The sequence below is a fragment of the Muscardinus avellanarius genome (genome assembly GCF_963383645.1).
Source record: "Muscardinus avellanarius genome assembly, chromosome: 16".
Taxonomy (NCBI): Eukaryota; Metazoa; Chordata; class Mammalia; order Rodentia; family Gliridae; genus Muscardinus; species Muscardinus avellanarius.
In genome coordinates this window covers 33,675,067-33,692,801 of record NC_137802.1, presented here as the reverse complement: position 1 = coordinate 33,692,801, position 17,735 = coordinate 33,675,067, and the positions used below count along the sequence as shown (strand labels likewise).

At 41.4% G+C, this 17,735-nt stretch overlaps 1 protein-coding gene across 4 annotated transcripts in view; it reads left to right on the top strand.

Moving 5' to 3' along the window:
- GGNBP2 (gametogenetin binding protein 2) overlaps positions 1 to 17,735 on the top strand; it is a gene marked incomplete at both ends in the record, with an annotated part of 54,919 nt that overhangs the window by 13,043 nt on the left and 24,141 nt on the right. For 2 of the 4 annotated variants that reach the window (XM_080712392.1, XM_080712389.1), the window contains 5 exons: positions 4,213 to 4,293; positions 6,923 to 7,176; positions 9,826 to 9,924; positions 14,193 to 14,318; positions 14,407 to 14,520. In XM_080712392.1, coding sequence (XP_080568518.1) covers positions 4,213 to 4,293; positions 6,923 to 7,176; positions 9,826 to 9,924; positions 14,193 to 14,318; positions 14,407 to 14,520 — 674 coding nt within the window. The remainder of the gene's footprint in view (positions 1 to 4,212; positions 4,294 to 6,922; positions 7,177 to 9,825; positions 9,925 to 14,192; positions 14,319 to 14,406; positions 14,521 to 17,735) is intronic. The other 2 variants (XM_080712391.1, XM_080712390.1) reach the window with 1 other exon arrangement.

Sequence of the window (17,735 nt, the reverse complement as noted above, 5' to 3'; positions counted from 1 at the left end):
TATACTCCGAGACCTACTTTCTTTTTTCTTTTTTCTTTTTTCTTTTTTTTGGTAGTACTAGGGGTGGAACCCAGAGGCTTTCTACCTCCGGGCTATACTCCCAGACCTTTTTTGTATTTTATTTGGAAACAGGGTCGCGCTAAGTTGCTGAGAGCCTCACTAAGTGGCTGAGGCTGGCTTCGAACCCGCACGATCCTCCTGTCTCAGCCTCCCAAGCTCAGGGATTACAAGCATGCGCCACCACGCCCAGCTCTTATTCTTTATTTTGAAACAGGGTCACACTAAGTTGTTGTAGAGGGCTTTGCTAGGTAGCTGAGACTGGTGGTGAACCTGTGATCTTGTCTCAGTCTTCCAAGTACTAGGATTATAAGCATATGCCACCACACCCAGCAGTATTCTTTTTTGTTGTTGTGCTGGGGATCAAACCCAGGCAAGCACTGTGCCACTGAGCTACAGCCCCCAGACCTCGTTTAGGAATGCTTTTCTTTTCTTTTTCTCTCTTTTGTTTCTTTTCTTTTGCGATACTGGGGATAGAACCCAGGGATTTTACCTCTGAGCCACACCTTCAGCCTTATTTTATTTTACACTATTGATTGGTTGCTCTAGGGATTAGACCCAGTGGTATTCTACCTCTGAACTGTACCCCCTGCCCTGTTTTACTTTTTATTTGGAAACAGGTTCTCACTAAGTTGTAGAGTGCCTCACTAAGTAGCTGAGTTTGCCCGGAAACCCATGATTCTCCTGTCTCAGCTTCTCAAGTAGTGAGATTACAAGTGTGTACCACCACACATGGCTTATATATATATTGGTGTTTTTTTTTTTTTTTTTTTTTGGTGGTACTGGGGTTCCTAGAAGCCCTTCTACCTCCGGGCTTCACTCCCAGACCTATTTTATATTTTTTTGAAACAGGGTCTCTTAAGCCAGCGGGACTGGCTTCGAACCTGCGTGATCCTCCTGTCTCCGCCTTCCAAGCGCGGGGATTACAAGCGTGCGCCACCACGCCTGGCTTTGTTTGTTTTTTTGTTTTTTGTTTTTTTTTGTTTTTTGCGGGTCTGGAGATGGAACCCAGGGGCATTCAACATCCGAGCTATACCCCCTGCCCTATTTTTTTATTCTTTATTTTATTTTTATTTATTTATTTATTTATTTTTTGGTGGTGCTGGGGTTACTGGAAGCCCTTCTACCTCCGGGCTACACTCCCAGACCTATTTCATATTTTTGAAACAGGGTCTCTTAAGCCAGCGCGGCTGGCTTCGAACCTGCACGATCCTCCCAAGTGTGGGGATTACAAGCGTGTGCCACCACGCCTGGCTTATGCTTTATTTTGAAACTGGGTCTCACTGAGTTTCGGAGGGCCTCACTAAGTAGCTGAGGCTGTCTGTGAACCGTGATCCTCTGGTCTCCGCCTCCTGAATGCTGGGATTACAAGCGTGTGCCACCACGCCCGGCTCTATATTTTTGTTTTGAAATGGCCTCCTTAAGTTGCTGAGGCCGGCCTCAATCCTGCAGTCTTGTCTCAACCTCCCAAGTAACTGGGGTTATAGATGTGCACCATCACACCCAACTGGATTTGTGGTGCTGGGGGTTGAACTCGGGCTTTTCTACCTTTTTTTCCCCCTGTGGAACGGGGATGGAACTCGGGCATTCTACCTCTGAGGTGCACACACTTCAGCCCTATTTTTATTCTTTATTTTGAAACAGGGTCTCACTGAGTTGCAAAGGGCCTCACTAAGTAGCTGAGGCTGTCCGTGAACAGTGATCCTTCTGTCTCAGCCTCCCAAATGCTGGGATTACAAGTGTGCGCTACCACACTCGGCTTTTCTACCTTTAAGCTACACTTCTAGCCCTTTTTATTTTTATTGGAAATGGTCTTGCTAATTTGTTAAGAGCCTCACTAAGTTGCCAAGGCTAGCTTCCAACCTGGGATCTTCCTATTTCAGTGTCCCAGGTATTGAAATTACAGGTATGTGCCACCACACTTGCCTAGAACAGGCATGCTTTAAATGTTTCATTTCTAATGTGTAGGGAAGAGAATGTTCATATTCACTAAAGAAGAAAGTCTTCATGGTAATGATTGGAGAAGGGAGGGATTTATTTTTTATGTGTGTGTGGTACTGGGGATGGAACCCAGGACCATTCTGCCTCTGAGCTACCCCTATACCCCTCGCCCTATTTTCATTCTTTTATTTTGAAACAGGGTCTCATTAAGTTGCAGAGAGCCTCACTTAAGTTGCTGACGCTGGCTGCGAACCTGTGACCCTCCCCTGTCTCGGCCTATCAAGTACTGGGATTATAAAAGTACACAACCATACCCAACCTGGAGGGATTTTCTTTTTTTTTGGTGGTACTATGGGTGGAACCCAGAGGCTTTTTACCTCCAGGCCTGTTTTATATTTTATTTGGAAACAGGGTCTCAGTAAGTTGCTGAGAGCCTCACTAAGTAGCTGAGGCTGGCTTTGAACCTGTGCCATCCTCCTGTCTCAGCCTCCCAAGAGCTGGGATTACTACCAAGCGTGACTACGCCCAGCTAGTTCATTGTTTCGAAGCATACTCTTTACATATCTCTGGAATTGGGATGCTACTTTAATTTGATGGCATATTAACAGTTCAAATGGGTCTTTTATTAGTAATACAGCAAGAATGCCTTTTTAAAATCTGTGGCATTATATATCAGTGCAATGTACTAATAGTTCCCACCATATATCCCACCATAATCCCACTAGCATACTGGGATTACCTGTGTGTGCCACCATGCCCTGCTCCAGCTATCATTCTTAATTTCCTCATCTGTAAGGCAAGGTTATGCAATAATTTCTGGTATCTATCTCAGAGAGGTTGTAAGGATTATGTTATATTTTAAAGTGTTTGTTGCAGAGGCCAATAGTAGCATTTAGTAAGTCAGATAACCTGACATTTTCAGTTAATTGGTCATAACCTGGAATACATATAATTTTTTAAAATATCTAAGCTGGGTGTGGTGGCTCACGCTGTAATCCCATAACCTAAGAGACTGAGAGTGGAGAATCACAGGTTTGAGGCCAGCCTCAGCAACTTATGAAGCTCAGTTAACAAGACCTTGTTTCCAAATAAAAATAAAACAGGACTGGGGGTGTAGCCCAGAGGTAGAATGCCCCTGAGCTCAATCACTAGTACCATACACGCACACACACACGCGCACCCACACACACAAAATTTATCCTATCATGCTGGGGATATACCTCAGAGATAGAGCACTTGTCTAGCATGTAGACGGTGCTATATGAAAAAAAATCACTGTGTATCTCAGAACAGTGTCTAGCATATAGTGTTTAATCATGAAATAAAGGTATAGCTAAAATATTTATTCAATTATCAAAATGTTTTACCAGAGGAAAAATACTATAAAGCTAAGTCACCCTGGCTGGCCTTGACCTTGGGATCTTTTTGTCTCAGCTTTCCAAGTACAGGGATTATAGGCCTAAGATACCACCTCACCAGCTTTAAATTTTATTTTGAGCCGGACATGGTGGCCCACGCTTGTAAGTCCAGCATTTGGGAGGCTGAGATAGGAAGATCGTGGTTCGCAGACTGCTTCAGCTACTACTAAGTGAGGCCCTTTGCAATTCAGTAGACCCTGTTTCAAAATAAAGAATAGCCAGGCGTGGTGGCACACACTTGTAATCCCAGCATTCGGGAGGCTGAGACCAGAGGATCTCGGTTCTCAGCCAGCCTCAGCTTCTTAGTGAGGCCCTCTGCAACTCAATGATACCCTATTTCAAACTAAAGAATAAAAAATTAGGCAGGGGGTGTATCTCAGAGGTCAAATGCCTCTGGGTTCCATCCCCAGACTCTCACACACACACAAAAGAATAAGAACAAGTAGGACTAGGAATGTAACTCAGAGGTCGAATGTCCCTGGGTTCCATCCCCAGTACCGCAAAAAAAAGAAAAGAAAAGAAAAGATTTATTTTGTGCCAGGGTCTCAAATAAGTTGCCCAGTCTGGCCTCGTAATTTGTGATCCTTCTGCCTCATCTTCTCAGGGATCTTGGACTTACAGGTGTATACCAGCAAAGCCAACTATATTTAGATTTTTTTAAAACCTCTTTTTTGTATGGGAAGGGAGGAAATCTAGCATTTGAGGTCTATTTGTGTCCTAAGAGTTCATAAAGTAGACTGTATAAAGTGTTTGAAGTGAATAAAATATTTGATTTGTGTTCTGTTTGCATTTTAAGATGGTGATGGAGTTTCCTGACAATGTGTTAAATCTTGACGGGCATCAGAATAATGGTGCACAACTGAAGCAGTTTATTCAGGTAATAGTTCTTAAAATCAGTATTTTCAGAAGGTGGTATGTTTGTGTGTTTTAAAGAATCATTTAAAATGGAGCTATAGTTTTGTTTTACCTAATGTTCCTTAGGTATTCATATTGGACTGAATTTGGTTTTATTGTTATTATTGTTCTAGTTATATATCTTATTTACAGACTTGTTATATGAAGGAGAATTGGTGGTATTGTGGTAACATTTTGTTTATCCATAAGCCTCTGATCTCACTTGGTCATCTTTCTTGGTATATATGTATGTATGTATGTATGTATGTATGTATGTATGTATGTATGTATTTATTTGTTTGTTTTGTGGTACTGGGGAAACCCCAGGAGCTTGCTACCTCCAGGCTTCATGCCCAGACCTATTTTATATTTTATTTGGAAACAGGGTCTCACTAAGCTGCCAAGAGCCTCATTAAGTAGCTGAGGCTGGCCTCAAACCTGCACGATCCTCCTGTCTCAGCCTCCCAAGTACTAGAATTATAAGTGTGTGCCACCATGCCTGGCTTGTTGTTTTGTTTTGGTTTTGGTGGTTGTTCTGGTCAAGTTTTTTTTAAAAAAATACCCTGTGCATTCAATTTTTAATTTCTGAGAAATAATAATACTTTAAGCCAGGCATGGTGGCACACCCTTGTAATCCCAGCATTTGGGAGACTGAGATAGGAAGATTGCAAGTTCACAGCCAGCCTCCGCCCTTAGGCCCTTTGCAACTCACTTTTTTTTTTTTTTTTTTTTTTTGTGGTACTGGAGAAACCACAATCTGGAACGTCTGGGAGACCTCCAGATTGAGAATTCCTGTTTAAAAATAAAGAATAAAAAAATAAGGCTGGGGGTACCCCTGGGTTCTATCCCAGTACTGCAAAAAAAATTTTTTTTAAAGATTGTGTGTGTGTGTGGGGGGGGTGCTGGGGATGGATGAAACCCAGGGGCTTTCTACCTCCAGGCTACACGCCCAGGCCTATTTTACATTTTATTTGGAAACAAGGTCTCACTAAGTTGCTGAGAGCCTCATTAAGTAGATGAGGCTGGCTTTGAACCTGCAGATAGATCCTCCTGTCTCAACCTCCCAAGGGTGTTTCACCACGCCTGGCTGAAATATGATACTTTATAAATACACTTAAATACAAAATTTATAACTAAGATAATGGGAGATAACTTCTTAGTTTACTTTAGACTTCTACTCCTACCCAGGTGTGGTGGTGCACATTTGTAATCCCAGTACTTGGGAGGCTGAGATAGGAGGATCATAGGTTCATGGCCGGTCTCAGCTACTTAGGGAGGCCTTCCACATCTTAATAATACCCTGTTTCAAAATAAAGAATAAAAATCGGACTGGGGATGTAGATTGGTGGTAGAAAGCCCCAATATTGCAATACTGGAGTAGAACTCCAGTATTGCAAAAAGAAATTTATAATTCTATTCTGTCTTTTAGAAAAATCTTGATTGAATTGAAAATTAATGATAAATGTGACAAAATGTATTTTGGTAATCGTCTTTCCTGTCTGTTTGGTAAATGTGGAAGTGTTCATTGTAATTTTTTATGTGTGTGTCTATATGGTACTGAGGGTTAAACCTAGGGCCGTTCTACTTCCAACCTACACACCCAGCATTTTATTTATTTATTTATTTATTTATTTGTTTATTTATTTATTTATTTTGGTGGTACTGGGGTTCCTGGAAGCCCTTCTACCTCAGGGCTACACTCCCAGACCTATTTTATACTTCTTTTTATTTGGAAACAGGGTCTCTTAAGCCAGCACGGCTGGTTTCGAAGCTGCGTGATCCTCCTGTCTCTGCCTCCCAAACACGGGGATTACAAGTGTGCACCACCACGTCCAGCTAGCATTATTTTTTTTTTTATTCAGTAACAGGGTCCCACTGAGTTGTGGAGAGCCTTGGTAAGTTGCTGAGGCTGTCTGTGAACCTGCAGTCCTCCTGTTTCAGCTTCCTGACTACTGGGATTACAGCTGTATCTGGCTTGTAACTCCATTGGGCAGAAGTTATTACCAAAGATTTGCCCATTTTTTTACAAGTATGGCTTTCAGTTCTTTTTTCTATCTTGTCTTAATCAGCAAATAACATTCCTTTGCACAAGCATATTAGTTACTCACTGCAGGCTCCTTCATACGTAAGATAGGCCTGTTTTCTCCCACTAATTCATAACACCTGTCCAGACCTCCAGATTTAGAATTCCTGCTCTTCACAATCATCATCCCCAATATAACTCCTTTAGCAAAACCTAGTGTGGTTAAAAATTGAAAAGAAGTCATGGCAAAGCTGCATTGCCTCTTTTTTCTTTTCTTTTTTTTCAGTGATAGGACTAGGCTTAATATTCATTGTACCCCTAGATTTCCAGATGCAGGGCTTCCTTTTGCTCTGCCTAGGGTACATACTTCTTAGCCCTGCACCCCATGGTTTGGGGGGCAGGTTGTGGAGCAAACTCAGCACAGAATGGACAAGGCTGGTTATTTTGCCTTTCTGACTCAGTTGCGATGGAGGTGGCAAGTCTTGCCCAGGTTGTACTTACTGCACAAGGATGGGAAGCAGTAGCAGTGAAAGAGTAAGTAATTTTATGTCTTAAGCATTCTTCACTTTTTTTTTCCTTTTTCTCTCAGCGACATAGTATGCTTAAGCAACAAGATCTAAGTATCGCCATGGTGGTAACATCACGTGAAGTCTTGAGTGCACTTTCTCAGCTTGTCCCATGTGTTGGTTGTCGTCGGAGTGTGGAGCGCCTCTTTTCTCAGCTTGTAGAGTCTGGAAATCCTGCTCTTGAACCGCTGACAGTAGGGCCCAAGGGAGTCCTGTCTGTAACTCGAAGCTGCATGACCGATGCAAAGAAGCTTTATACATTATTTTATGTACACGGGTAAGTATAATCAATTAGGAGAAATGGCTTTGTAAACTTTTGTTTTGCGGTACTTGGGGTGGAACCCAGGTGCATTCTACCTCTGAGCTACACCCCCAGCCCTATTTTTTATTCTTCATTTTGAAACAGGGTCTCACTGAGTTGCAAAGGGCCTCACTAAGTAGTAGCTGAGGCTGTCCTTGAACTGAGATCCTCCTGTCTCAGCCTCCCAAATGCTGGAATTACAGGTGTGTGCCACCACGCCTGGCTTTTGTAAATTTTTAAACAATGTGATGACAGTGGTAACTTTTTTTTTTCTTCTAAATTTGCTTGGGGCAAAAATTGAGCTCAGTTCAACAGTTTTTATTGAGTAACTTCTAGTTTCTGCTATAATGTGTAGAGAGGGATATATTAAACAAATGATTAATTTTTAAGGTATAAGTTACAAGGAAAAAACTAGAGAAGAAAAGACAATCAGTGAGTAGCATATGAAGGATGGTCAGGGAAGGCCTCGTCGAGCGACACTGCATATGGGCTTGAGTGCAGTATAGGAGACAAGCATGTAAATGGGAAGGTAGAGAGGAGCAGCAAGTCAGAAGGCCCAGTGGCTGGGCTTCCCTTGGTGTGGCTCAAGGCCAGCAAAGAAGCTGTTGTGGCTGTAGCCAGACAGATGAAGGGAGCAGGAGTTAAAGGTGATATCAGAAGAGTAGAAGGGCCGGGCGTGGTGGTGCACGCTTGTAATCCCCGCGCTTGGGAGGCAGAGACAGGAGGATCGCGCAGGTTCAAAGTCGGCCTTGCTGGTTTAAGAGACCCTGTTTTCAAATAAAAATATAAAATAGGTCTGGGAGTGTAGCCCGGAGGTAAAAGGGATTCCAGGATCCCTAGTACCCCCCCCACACACACACAAGAATAGTAGAGGCCTGATCATTTAGTGCCTTGAAGGTTAGCCAGAGGTCTTTTTTTTTTTTTTTTTTTTTTTTAACTGAGCGAGGTAGGAATCTTTGAAAGGTTTTGAACTGATGAGCAACATAGTCTGACCTGAAGTTTGGCTTATTCTCACTTTCAAGTAGAGAATAAAGTGAGGGGGGAGTACAGGAGCAGAGATGGAAGTAGAGAAACCGGTGATTTAATGATCCATGAAAGAGGTCATGGGGAACTTGGACTAGAGTGGTAGTTGTGGAATAGAGAGAAAGGGTAGGTCCTGGATTTTTTTTCTTTTTTCTGGGGGTGGAGCCCAGAGGCTTTCTACCTCCAGGATATACTCCCAGACCTATTTTATATTTTATTTGGGGACAGGGTCTCACTAACTTACTGAGAGCCTCACTAAGTAGCTGAGACTGGCTTCAAACCTGTGTGATCCTCCTGTCTCAGCCTCCCAAATGCTGAGATTACAAGTGTGCGCCACCACACCCAGCAAAAGGTTCATTGTTTTTGGTGGTAATCAACCCAGGGCCTGCTACCTTACTAAGCTAGGGCTCTACCACTGAGCTATATCCCCAGTCCCCCAGCCATATTTTTTATTCTTTCTTTTCCAACAGGGTCTCACTGAATTGCAAAGGGCCTCACTATGCGAACTGCGATCCTCCTGTCTCAGCCTCCTGACTGCTAGGATTATAAGTGTGTGTCACCATGCCTGCCTTTTTTTGGAACAACTTGCTAAGTTGATGAGAGTCTCACTGCTTGCTGAGGCTGTCTTCATACCATCAATCCTCCTTTTTCAGTCTCCCAAATACTGGAATTACAAGCCTGTGCCACCAAGGCAGGCTATACATACATACATACATACATACATACATTTATTTGGTGGTACTGGGGTTCCTGGAAGCCCTTCTACCTCCGGGCTACACTCCCAGACCTATCTTTTTTAATATTTTTATTTGGAAACAGGGTCTCTTAAGCCAGTGAGGCTGGCTTCGAACCTGCGCGATCCTCCTGTCTCCACCTCCCAAGTGCGGGGAATACAAGCGTGCACCACCACGCCCGGCTCTACATACATTTAAAAGTCATTTGACAGCTGGGTGTGGTGGCGCACATTTGTAATTCCAGTACCTGGGAGGCTGAGACAGGAGGGTTGCAGAGTCTGGAATAGCCTCAGCGTGTTGTGAGACTCATCAACCTGGTGAGATCCTGTTTCAAAATAAAATAGGACTAGGGGGGTGTCTCAGGAAAAAAAATGCCTGTTTCCAATCCCCAGCACCACAAAAAAATAAAAACGAACTTTACTTGACAAACTTTGCTGATTGATTGAAGGTAGGGTGTATGTAGTAGCATAACATTTGTATTTGTATAAAATTTTTGTTGATGGCTTCTTATTAAGGATATTACATATTTAGAAAGTATTTGAGCAGAGGTGATTAAGAGTCATGTAGTCAGTAATAAAATATTGGCATGCCAGGCTCATCTCAAGGTAAAGGAATATTTGAGCATGTAGTCTGGAGCATAGAGCACGTTAAATAGAACAGGTTTATTCCAGCATTTTGACAGGCTGGGTATGGAGTGGGAAAATGAGCATATAGACTTTGGGTTGGAATGTATTTGATGAGAAATTTTCAGGATAAGCAATGTGTCTGTAATACTACACTTACCATGAAAAGGTGGCAAGTAGAGATCTTTAAAATTTGAAGGAAAAATGGCTATTAATAAAACCTTTAATGACTTGTTTTCCTTTAGGTCCAAACTAAATGACATGATAGATGCTATTCCAAAAAGTAAGAAGAACAAGAGATGCCAGTTGCACTCCTTAGATACGCATAAGCCAAAACCTTTGGGGTAAGTGGAATTCAATACCAAAGCGCCTCATCATGGTTAAGATGATAAATGTTGTTCATATTTAGTGAAAACAATAAACATGCTACTTTCAATTAACTGGTTATACATACCAATAAAAGTAAATATGTTCTTAATCTGTAGTCCTTTTGCCATAAGACTCTCTTAAGTCTATAGGGTCTCTATAGATTTGATTTTAAGCTTTTTTTTTTTTAAGAAGGAGGTTGAGATTTTTTTATTTTTTAGAATTGGGGATTGAAACCAGGGGCATTCTGTCTCCAAGCCATACCCCCAGCCCCATTTTTTATTTTTTATTTTGAAACAGGGTCTTCCTAAGTTGCCGAGGGCCTCACTTAGTAGCTGGGCTGGCCGCAAAGCTGCAGTCCTCCTGTCTCAGCCTCCCATTTACTGGGGTTACAAGCATGTGCCACCATGCCTGGGTAGGTTGAGATTTTTGAGGAAGTTTATGTAGCTAATATTGAGTTTTTCAAGGTCATGATATCCCTTCAGTCAATATCCATAATATATAAAGTACTTTCCTGTCTTATTTCTAGGTCTCCCTAATTATCAAGGATTTAAAAACATTTCTTGAATCCATTATGGCCGTACATTTATGTAACTAATTTGCAATTTCCTTCTTGTTAGATGCTACAATGTCCAATTGCTGCTTTTGCCCTATCTCTCAGCACAGTGCCACAGTTATTTCCTACTAATGTTTTTAGTTTATTATTTTGGTGCTGGGGATTAAACTCAGGGGCATTCTACCTCTGAGCTACAACCCCAGCCCCATTCTTTATTCTTTATTTAATTAATTATTCGCGGTACTGGGGGTGGAACTCGGGCATTCTACCTTCGAGCCACACTCCCAGCCCTATTTTTTATTCTTTATTTTGAAACAGAGTCTAACAGTTGCAAAGGGCATAAGTATCTGAGGCTTTCCTTAAACCCTGTCTTAGGCTCCCAAATGCTGGGATTATAAGCATGTGCCACCACGCCCGGCTTTTATTATTTAATTTGAAATAAGGTCTCACTGAGTTACCAAGGGCCTCTAAGTAGCTGAGGTTGGCTGTGAGCCTGAGATCCTCCTGTCTCAGCCTCTCAAGTACTGGGATTATAAGTATGTATCACCATGCCTAGCTGAAGTCAAATGTTTTAGAAGGTGGTTTGCTGGGCATGGATTCAGTATAAATGGAGTTAATAGATCTTAAGCAGTTTTCTTGACTAAGGTAGTTTCAGTTATTCCCACAGGGAATATGGATAGCAGGCCAGTGAGTATAGTTCATTTAGCAAAAAACTGTGTTAGGATGGTCACTATCGCTGTATGCTAGCTACTACAGCTCCCTGTTCTACATATTCCCACTCTTTTACCTCCCCATGCCTTTTTGTTGTTTATACTAGGCATGGGGAGGTACTCATGTATGTCATACTTTTTTTTGTAGAAAAAGTATATTTTATTAGTATATTTTACTACATATACTTTTTTGCTAGAAAAAGTATATTTTAATAGGCTTTTGCTTAATAGCAACAACCCATGTTATCTTTCTGAGAGTATTTTCAATATTCATGCTAGTAAATCCAGGTTATTTTCTGCCTGGGAGCAAGTTTGAGATCTGAAAGGAGGGGTAGGCCAGAGCTATAGGCCTGTAGCTGATGATTAAGGATTATGACATATAAAATTGCCTACAGGGAAAGAGTGGAGTATGAGAAAAGAATGCCAAGTAATTCAGTTTAATCATCAAAAAGAAGCAGCTAGACAGGCGTGGTGGTGCATGCTTGTAATCCCAGCATTCAGGAGGCGTAGGATTGGGGTTCGCTGACAGCCTCATCTACTTAGGCCCTCCACAACTCAGACCCTGTTTCAAAATAAAGAATACAAAATAGGGCGGGGGTGTAGCTTGGAGGCCGAATGCCTCTGGGTTCCATCCCCAGACCCACACAAAAATAAAAACAAAAAAATAAGAAGCAGCAGCTAGTAGAGAAACTTGGGAAACAGTGACCAGACTCAGGCATTAGTGGTGCACATCTGTAATCCTAGCTACTAGGGATGCGGAGGCAGGAGGATCCCAAGTAAAAGGCCCGCCTTGGCAACTTAAGCAAGACCTGTCTCAATAAATATAAAGATACTGAAAATGAGCATGGGATGTAGTGCAGTGGTAGAGTGCCCCCGGGTTCCATCCCAGTACAGCTTGGGGTAGAGAAACTGAGCCTACATGAGTAGGAGGAAGGCAAGAGCAAAATATTTCAAGGATCTCTCCTCAGTTTGCTGATTGCTCCCGAGTCATGGAGGATGTGAAAGTAGACATTGGATTAGCAACATTGAGATGGTTGGTGGTCTTGCTAAGAGCTTGTGGTTGATGAGAGTGGAGATGAAGTGAATACAAAGTAAGGTTGTAATGGATTAAGTTTCGGATGGAAAGGATAAGTGGAACAAGAGGTGGAAGGACTTCTCTTCCTAAAAGCTTGATTTTGAAGGAATCATATGAAAAATAAGGTCTAGAGAGATTATGATGTTCTGATTTGAGCTGTAGGTCACTAGCATAATTAAGGAAAGGAAATATGAGAGTCGTGAGTAGAGGCATTTAACACAGGAGGTAGAGCAGGACTTGAGGATTTTGTTGCCAAAAATAAAGGGAGCTAAATCTTGACTCAAGCTTTTATGAGAGGGAGTATTGGGGCTGAATTGCATGTATGGCATTATGTTGGGCTGGGGATTGAGAAATACCTGTTGTTATATACAGTAGACTAATTAAATATTCAGAGGGTTTTAATGAATTTCCATGACTATCCAAACCTGTAGAAGAATAGACAGGAACTATTTGTTGAGAATGATGAAAAATTAAGACAACTTTCCTTGAATGAAACATAGACACACATTCGTCTTGGAATGCATTTCTGCAACAAAACTTAGTGTTTGATCAGCACCACTTTGAAACCAGTAGGGAAGCCGGTTATGGAAGCACCTGAAATCACAGTGCTTGGGAGGCAGACAGAAGGATTGCAGGTTTATGGCCAGCCTCAGCTACTTAGTGAGGCTCTCAGCAACTTAGACCTTGTTTTCAAATAAAAAAATAAAATAGGTCTGGGGGTGTAGCCCAGAGGTAGAATGCCCCTGAGTTCCATCCCTAGTACCACAATCAATCAATCAATCAATCAGTCACCCAGTAGGGGTGGGAGAGAGTCTGGGAAATTTTTAGTAAGTTTAAAAATGTATATATTTGTATAGTACTTATTACTAACATAAGCTTTCTAAATTGTTTATCTTAGTGTGCTTTCTTTAATAAATGTGAAGCTTATTTACTATAGTGAAATTAATCTGTGACTTTCCCAACTACTTGTAATTGTGAAGATAATAATTTTTTTTTGTCATGGACTACCTATTAAAAGGAATGATTTTTTTTTTTAATTTATTTTTTGTGTGGTCCTGGGGATAGAACCCAGGGGCATTCTACCTTTGAGCTACCCTATTTTTTGTTCTTTATTTTGAAACTATTTTGAAACAGGGTCTCACTAAATTGGAGAGGGCCTCACTAAGTAGCTGAGGCTGTCTGCAAACCACAATCCTCCTGTTTCAGCCTCCCAAATGCTGGGATTACAAGCATGCGCCATCACACCCGGCGAATGATTGCTTTAAAGAAAAATCACTTAATGGTCATGTTAAGTAGATCAAACTTTAGAATTTTATCCCTATTTATCGGTGAAAAGAATTTTTTTTCTTTTTCTTTTTTTTTTTTTTTTTTTTTTTTTGCGGGTCTGGGGACGGAACCTAGGGGCATTCGACCTCCAAGCTACACCCCCTGCCCTACTTTTTATTCTTTATTTTGAAACCGTGTCTCATTGAGTTGCAGAGGGCCTCACTAAGTAGCTGAGGCTGTCCGCGAACTGCGATCCTCCGGTCTCAGCCTCCCGAATGCTGGGATTACAAGTGTGCGCCACCACGTCAGGCTGGTGAAAAGAATTTTAACTCTTGACTTTAAAACATATCAAGTATATTTGCTTATAAAATGCTTAGTATTTTAAACCAATTGCTATCTTGATAATTGTAAATATTATTGAATTGTAGCAGGTAAACTTGATAGTCATGTAGAAGTTTTTATATAAAGCCATGAGCACACATTTAAATAACATTTTAATATGGTTAATATGTTATTATACAAATTTGCAAACTTACCCTACTAATATTTTAATATATTAAAGAGTTGATTATTTTAATTTAGACTGTAGAAATGATTCCTTCAGGCTGTAGTGTCACTAAGCTTTGTACTATACTGCAGTGAAGGGAGCAGTAGCAGTGTCAGTTCAGAGAAGTTAAGTACAGATAAGAGAAGTAGTGAAGACCACAGGAAGGACAGCAAGTGTAGGATCATTTTCCATTATGGACCTTTCCAGGGAACAGCCAGGTAAAATAAAGCAATCCTTTATTCTGCCTTTTTAAATGTTTTACCCTTATATATTCCTCTGTTTCACTAATATCTGTTCTTTCTGCAGAGGTTGTTGGATGGATGTATGGGAACTAATGTCCCAGGAATGCAGGGATGAAGTAGTTTTAATCGACTCTAGTTGTCTTTTAGAAACGCTAGAGACATATCTGCGAAAGCACAGGTAAGTCTAAAGGTAATGGGGATCTAATGTGGAAGGTGCCTTAGTTGTCAGTCATCCAGAGTAGCATGTCCCTGCCCTCCTTCCTAGGATACTGCGCCAGCCTTTCCATTAATACTTGCCCCTAGTCAGAGCTTATTGTCAGGGTAGGCAATTCCTTTATGAGATGGCTTAATATTAGACAGCATCTTTTCTTTTTTTTTTTTTTTTTCAGTACTGGGAATGGAACCTGGGGCATTCTACCTCCAAGCTACTATACTCTCAGCCCTATTTTTTATTCTTTATTTGAGACAGGGTCTCACTAAATTTTGGAGGACCTCATTAAATAGCTGATACTGTCAGCAAACTCTTGGTCCTCCTAACTCAGCCTTCCAAGTACGGGGATTACGAGTGTGTGCCACCATGCCCAGCTCCGCATCATCTTTTTATAATTTCAACCTTTTCACTCTAGACCATCCTTTCAAGGAACACAGATTGGATGAATCAAAGTATACTTAATTACGTTGGAAGCTTGAATATTCCTTGTCTTAATGATAAAAGCATTTTATGACGGCATTTTCAAAATTAGTTAAATTAGCCACTTTTCACTTTGTAGTATTTTGAAGTATTCTATAATTATTTGCCAAGACCTTTAGTAGAATTGGAATTTGTGTGCTTCATGTACTATAAAAGTAACTTCAGATTTTTCTTTTTAGAATACTTTACAAAGGAATTTTCTAAGTGTCATTAACATTTGGAAATTCGTAGGGAGGGAGAGTGCATAGGAAAGGAAACTGGTAAGGGAGCCATCTAGAGGTGGTATTCTTGGGGTTCTACTGTTAATAAATTTGTCACATGTTGGGTTTATGGTTATGTGTTCTTTGACTTTCGGACAGATACACAATTACTCTGGGGACACTTCTAAAAAACATAGGTAAATGCTTTTAAAAACTGATGTTATCAAGATTTGGTGTTTATTTGAATATAGCATTGAGCTAATAATGACTTAACCTACAATACTAAATCCATTTCTTTTCATTTGCAAACTTTCTTGTTTACTTACATGTTTTATTTGGTTGGATTCCAAAGAGTAGAGAATATGTCAATTATTTGGGCTTGGGGGGTTTCTATATAGACAAAACATATATCATTCTTGTTTATTATTAGTGTGTGTGTGTGTGTGTGTGTGTGTGTGTGTGTATTGAACCTTAGTATTATACCTTCAAACAGGGGTTCTATATAGACAAAACATATATCATTCTTGTTTATTATTATTATTGTGTGTGTGTGTGTGTGTGTGTGTGTGTGTGTATTGAACCTTAGAAGTATTATACCTTCAAACAGCATCTCCAGCCCAATTTTTATTCTTTAGTTGGAAACAGAGTCTCTCTAAGTTGCAGAGGGCCTAAGTAGCCGAGGCTGGCCGCCAACCCACATCCTCCTATCTCATCCTCCCAAGTACTGGGATCACAAACATGTGCCACCACACCCAGCTATTTTTATTTTATTTTATTATTTTTATTTATTTATTTATTTTTTTGGTGGTACTGGGGTTCCTGGAAGCCCTTCTACCTCTGGGCTACACTCCCAGACCTATTTTTACATTTTTATTTGGAAACAGGGTCTCCTAAGCCAGGGCGCACGGCTGGCTTCAAACCTGCGCGATCCTCCTGTCTCTGCCTCCCAAGCGCGGGAATTACAAGCGTGCGCCACCATGCCTGGCCCAGCTATTTTTATTTTTATTATTATTTTTTGCGGTATTGGGGATGGAACCCAGGGGCATTCTACTTCCAAGCTACACCCCCAGCCCTATTTCTTATTCTCTATTTTGAAACAGGGTCTCACTAAGTTGCAGAGGTCCTCACTAAGTAGCTGGGGCTGGCAATGAACCTGTGATCCTTTTGTCTCAATCTCCTAAATACTGGGATTACAAGCGTGTGCCAGCATGCCTGTCTTCCTCTTTATATGTGAATTGGTTCACCCAAAAGATAGCTTTTTTTGGGGGGATAATATATTACTACTTATCAGAGCTAATGTTTTGGATTTTCCTCTGGGGCATGTTTTTATTTACTTATTTATTTTTCTGATACTGGGAATGGAACCCAGGGGCATTCTACTTTTGAGTGTCACTCCCAGCCCTATTTTTTATTCTTTATTTATTTTTTATTTTTTACATTTTTTTAGTTTTTGGTGGTACTGGGGGTGGAACCCAGAGGCTTTCTACCTCCAGGCTATACTCCCAGACCTTTTTTATATTTGGAAACAGGGTCTCACTAAGTTGCTGGAAGCCTCACTAAGTAGCTGAGGCTGGCTTCAAACCTGCGCGATCCTCCTGTCTCAGCCTTCCAAGCGCGGGGATTACAAGCGTGCACCACCACGCCCGGCTTATTCTTTATTTTGAAACAGGGTCTCACTGAGTTACAAAGGCCCTCACTGAGTAGTAGCTGAGGCTGTCCGCGAACCGCCATCCTCCTGTCTCAGCCTCGCAAATGCTGGGATTATAAGTGTGTACCACCACACCTGGTTTAAGAGTAATTTTTTTAGCTGAGCATGCACGCTTGTAATTCTAGCATTTGGGAGGCTGAGATCGGAAGATCCTTAGTGAGACCCTGTTTCAAAAATAAAAACACTAAAAAAATAGGGCTGCGGTTGTAGCTCAGAGGTAAAACCCCCTGGGTCCAATCCCCAGTACCGCATAAAAAACAAAAACTTTTTTTTTGGTACTGGGAATGGAACCTAGAGACATTAAGCATGTGCCACCATGCCCAGCTGATTAAAAGTATTTTAAAGCTGGGCGTGGTGGCGCACACTTGTAATCCCAGCATTCGGGAGGCTGAGACCTGAGGATCGCGGTTCGTGGACAGCCTCAGCTACATAGTGAGGCCCTCTGCAACTCAGTGAGACCCAGTTTCAAAACAAAGAATAAAAAATAGGGCAGGGGCTGTAGCTTGGAGGTTGAAAGCCCCTGGGTTCCATCCCCAGACCTGCAAAAAAAAAAGTAATTTAAAGGACCCAGACCGTAGTGGCGCATGCTTGTAATCCTAGCATTTGGGAGACTGAGACAGGAGAGTCTTGGTTTGCAGACCGTCTCACCTACTTAGTGAGGCCTTTTGCAACTCATGAGACTCTGTTTCCAAATAAATAAAAAATAGGGCTGGGGGTGTAGATCAGAGGTCGAATGCCCCTGGGCTCCATCCCCATTACTCTAAAAAATAAAAAAGTATTTTAAAGGAAATTGA